The 3,286-nt window shown below is 42.9% G+C and overlaps 1 protein-coding gene across 1 annotated transcript; it reads left to right on the top strand.

Annotated features, from left to right (window-relative positions):
- The first annotated feature begins 315 nt into the window (after positions 1-315).
- Positions 316-3,064, top strand: LOC147428131 (calcium-dependent protein kinase 29-like). The gene is made up of 3 exons (XM_086496452.1): positions 316-1,215; positions 1,328-1,624; positions 1,789-3,064. The coding sequence occupies exons 1-3, from the start codon at positions 597-599 to the stop codon at positions 2,157-2,159; spliced, it is 1,287 nt and encodes a 428-aa protein (XP_086352578.1). The 5' UTR covers positions 316-596; the 3' UTR covers positions 2,160-3,064.
- The last annotated feature ends 222 nt before the right edge of the window (positions 3,065-3,286 follow it).

The following is a 3,286-nucleotide window of genomic DNA, read 5'->3' as shown; positions in this document are numbered from 1 at the left end:
CATGTGCAAGTTTTAGCTTGGTGACGTTATAACAGGAAGATGTAGACTAACTAAGAGTGGTGTAGATACAATCTCTCACATGTTATTCTAGAATTGAGAGAGAGAGAGAGAGAGAGAGAGAGAGAGAGAAAGAAAGAGAGAGCACATGTTATTCAAGAATTGATGGAGAGAGAGAGAGAGGGACAGAAATGATAGGGTTCTGGTTTAACCTTTTTCAAGGGGCCGGTTGAAATCGAGCTCGTGGGTAGAAAGTTCAAAAGACGCAGAAGAGAAGCATTTTGCAAACGTGATATACGAACGAATCAGAATTTCAGAAGCCATGGCCAAACCTCCGTAGAGTGCGCCGTGTTACCTACTCCATCATTGTTGTGGATTTGCGTTTGCACGTTTCTCTGTGAGGCACATGTCGAATAAGCTCGCATTTTCAAGACTTCATTCCTCTTTTAAGAAAGGGAGACGACGCGCAGACGCCAAACATCCTCATCAGGTCAGCTCTACTTCTTACTCTCTCCATCTGTGTCTGTTGTAGAGGGACATCGCCCGTTTGTGCAAGAGAAAGAGAAGTACATTGCCTGTCGCCGGTGATCACACCCACGATGGGCAATTGCCTCATCACTGCTTCTGAGACAGATCTCCATAGCTACCCTAATCACTTGTCCTCTCCTTCGCATACCCACAACTCGTCCTTCGTCCCCATCCTTCCCTTCAGCACCCACTCATACCTCGGTTCTCTATATGCCCTTGGCCCTGAGCTTGGCCGGGGACAGTACGGCATTATCCGTAGCTGCACCTGCCACACATCAGGCGCCTCATTTGCTTGCAAGTCCATTTCAAAGCATCGCCTCAACAATGAAAGTGATGTGGCAGGCGTCATTCGTGAGGTGCGCATCATGAAGCACCTCTCCAGTCCCAATTCCCAATCGTCAGGCTGCATTGTCCGACTTCATGATGTTATTGAAGATAAAGCTTTTATTCATCTTATATTGGAGCTCTGTTGCGGGGGTGAGCTCTATGAGAGGATTGTGCAGAAGAAGTGCTATTTTGAGGCCCATGCTGCGTTCCTGATGAAAAGCTTACTGGAAACGGTGCAATATTGTCATCGGATGGGCATCATGCACCGTGACATTAAGCCAGAGAACATACTTTTAGTTGAGGACTCAGACACATCCCCGATCAAGCTGGCTGACTTTGGTCTCGCTTTGGAGTTTTCTTCCGGTAAAGTCACAAACTTGCACTATGCTGATCTATTAATTGTCAAATTCTTTCTTGCTTATGATTAGGAAAAAACATTCCACTTATGTCTCGTGATCAATATTTCCTGATGCAGGACAAAAGTTCTCTGGTATGGCAGGAAGCTCCTACTACATTGCCCCTGAGGTTTTACAAGGGGAATATTCTGAGGAAATCGATATCTGGAGTGCTGGAGTTATCATGTATGTGCTTCTTAGTGGTGTCCCTCCTTTTTGGGGTGCGACGGAGCAACGCATCTATAAAGCTATCCAAAAGGGTGAGCTGAGTTTTCCTTCAAAACCATGGGACGAAATCTCATCATCAGCTAAAGATTTGATCGCCAAAATGCTCCATCCCAGTGCCAAATTGAGGATAACTCCTGCCCAAGCGCTAAGTAAGTACTTTGATTTTTGGCGCACATCCACGTGTGTGTATATGTACATTTACAATCAATATTCTGCATAAGTGCTATATAGTATAGGCATCCATGTGTGCATGTTTTACATGTATGCAAGTGTGTTTGTCAATTGTGCTGATTTTTACCTTGATTTCTTTCAGGTCATCCATGGATTCTTCATCATCACATAAAGCACATCAAAGAAAACCAGGTCAATGCGGGGACTTTTGGGTCACATGCATCGATAGGTGCTTCTACTTGTGATAAAGAATCATTCCAACAAGGGACAAAAACTGTCGTCAAGCCAGACTTCCATGAAGCTCTGGTGCATCTGATGGCGAGCATGGATAGAGAGGATGTAAGAGAAAAGAGGCTGCAAAATGGATGGACATGCACAGTTTTAAGTCGAAACCTGAATGATGAGATATTGGTTGTGAACACGAGCGAGGAGAAGTACCTAGTGTCACATGACAGGTTGAAGAAGAAGATAGGATGGAAACTGTTGAGCCAAAGACCTGCCTCCATAAAGTAGCAGTGTCATCAGTATTGTTAGAAAAATTTGGTGGGTCAGTTTTGAAGTAGCAAACAACGGGTTGTTTGCTAAAGGCAGGCAAGCTAGGGGTATTTTTTTTTCAAAGATCAGAACAGGGCCATTTTGCTTTTGGCTTCCCTTAATGCTTTACACCACCATGATAGAAGAAGAGAAGTTCAACATAATAGAAACAATCCCAAGAGAACTCAAAGATCCATCCAACGAGTCTTGAACTCAAGACCTGTTATTGAAGAGGGAACTGGTATAACCAATCTACCACACTTGGATAGAGACAGAAGCACCTTGCAAAGCTGCAGGGCCCTGGCTTGTAACATGCAAGACAGCTTTCCTTTCTGTGGGCAGATTGGTTCCACCAAGTTCACCACCAAGGGGTGACACCTTATCTCCCTTATTTTCATCGACCTCGGGCTATTGAAAGGGGGGTCTAAAAAATAGCTTTAGGCATATTCTTGCATGCACCCAGATAGAAAGGCACCATTTGACCCTCTTGTAAAGGGTGGCCTGAATTTTTTGCTACCATTTTGCATTCTTCAAAGGAGCTTATACCGGCTTTTTTGTAAATGATGACATGGGTATTCTAAAACAAGAGAAATCCTCATGGTCTCTAAGGCATGGGCTTCCAAAAGATGATACTAGCTTGTGATGTTGAACTTATTAATGAGAATTTCATGTAGACCTTACAAACCACAAGGTGGACAAATATGATGTTTGTCCATCAAATTTTTGCACTTTGATGAGCACATCATAATCCTAGGACTACTCTACAGCATGTGATCAAAAGCTTTATCCATAAAACAAGAGGCACACATGCCTAGCTTGATGTGATTTATAAAAATTCAATAAATTTGTTTCTCTGTGAACTTTACATGGAGAATATTAGTGCATGTGATTTTTGGGTTCAATGTACTCGATTTTTTTTCCGATGCTATTATGTTAGTTTTCTACCTTCTAATGACTAAGGATGTGGTCATGCAACACATAGTTATCAGTAAGATGTTATTGGTGCAATTATTCTAAAATTGGCATTGTTAAAGGAGGTCTTGCATCGGCGTATAAGACAAATAACTGGTGCACATGTCACCATCCATGAGGCACATTGTAATTGG

This window comes from Adiantum capillus-veneris, chromosome 23 (genome assembly GCF_014529385.1).
Source record: "Adiantum capillus-veneris isolate H3 chromosome 23, ASM1452938v2, whole genome shotgun sequence".
Lineage (NCBI taxonomy): Eukaryota > Viridiplantae > Streptophyta > Polypodiopsida > Polypodiales > Pteridaceae > Adiantum > Adiantum capillus-veneris.
Note: the sequence above shows the minus strand (reverse complement) of the source record. Positions and strands in the feature narration are given on the sequence as shown.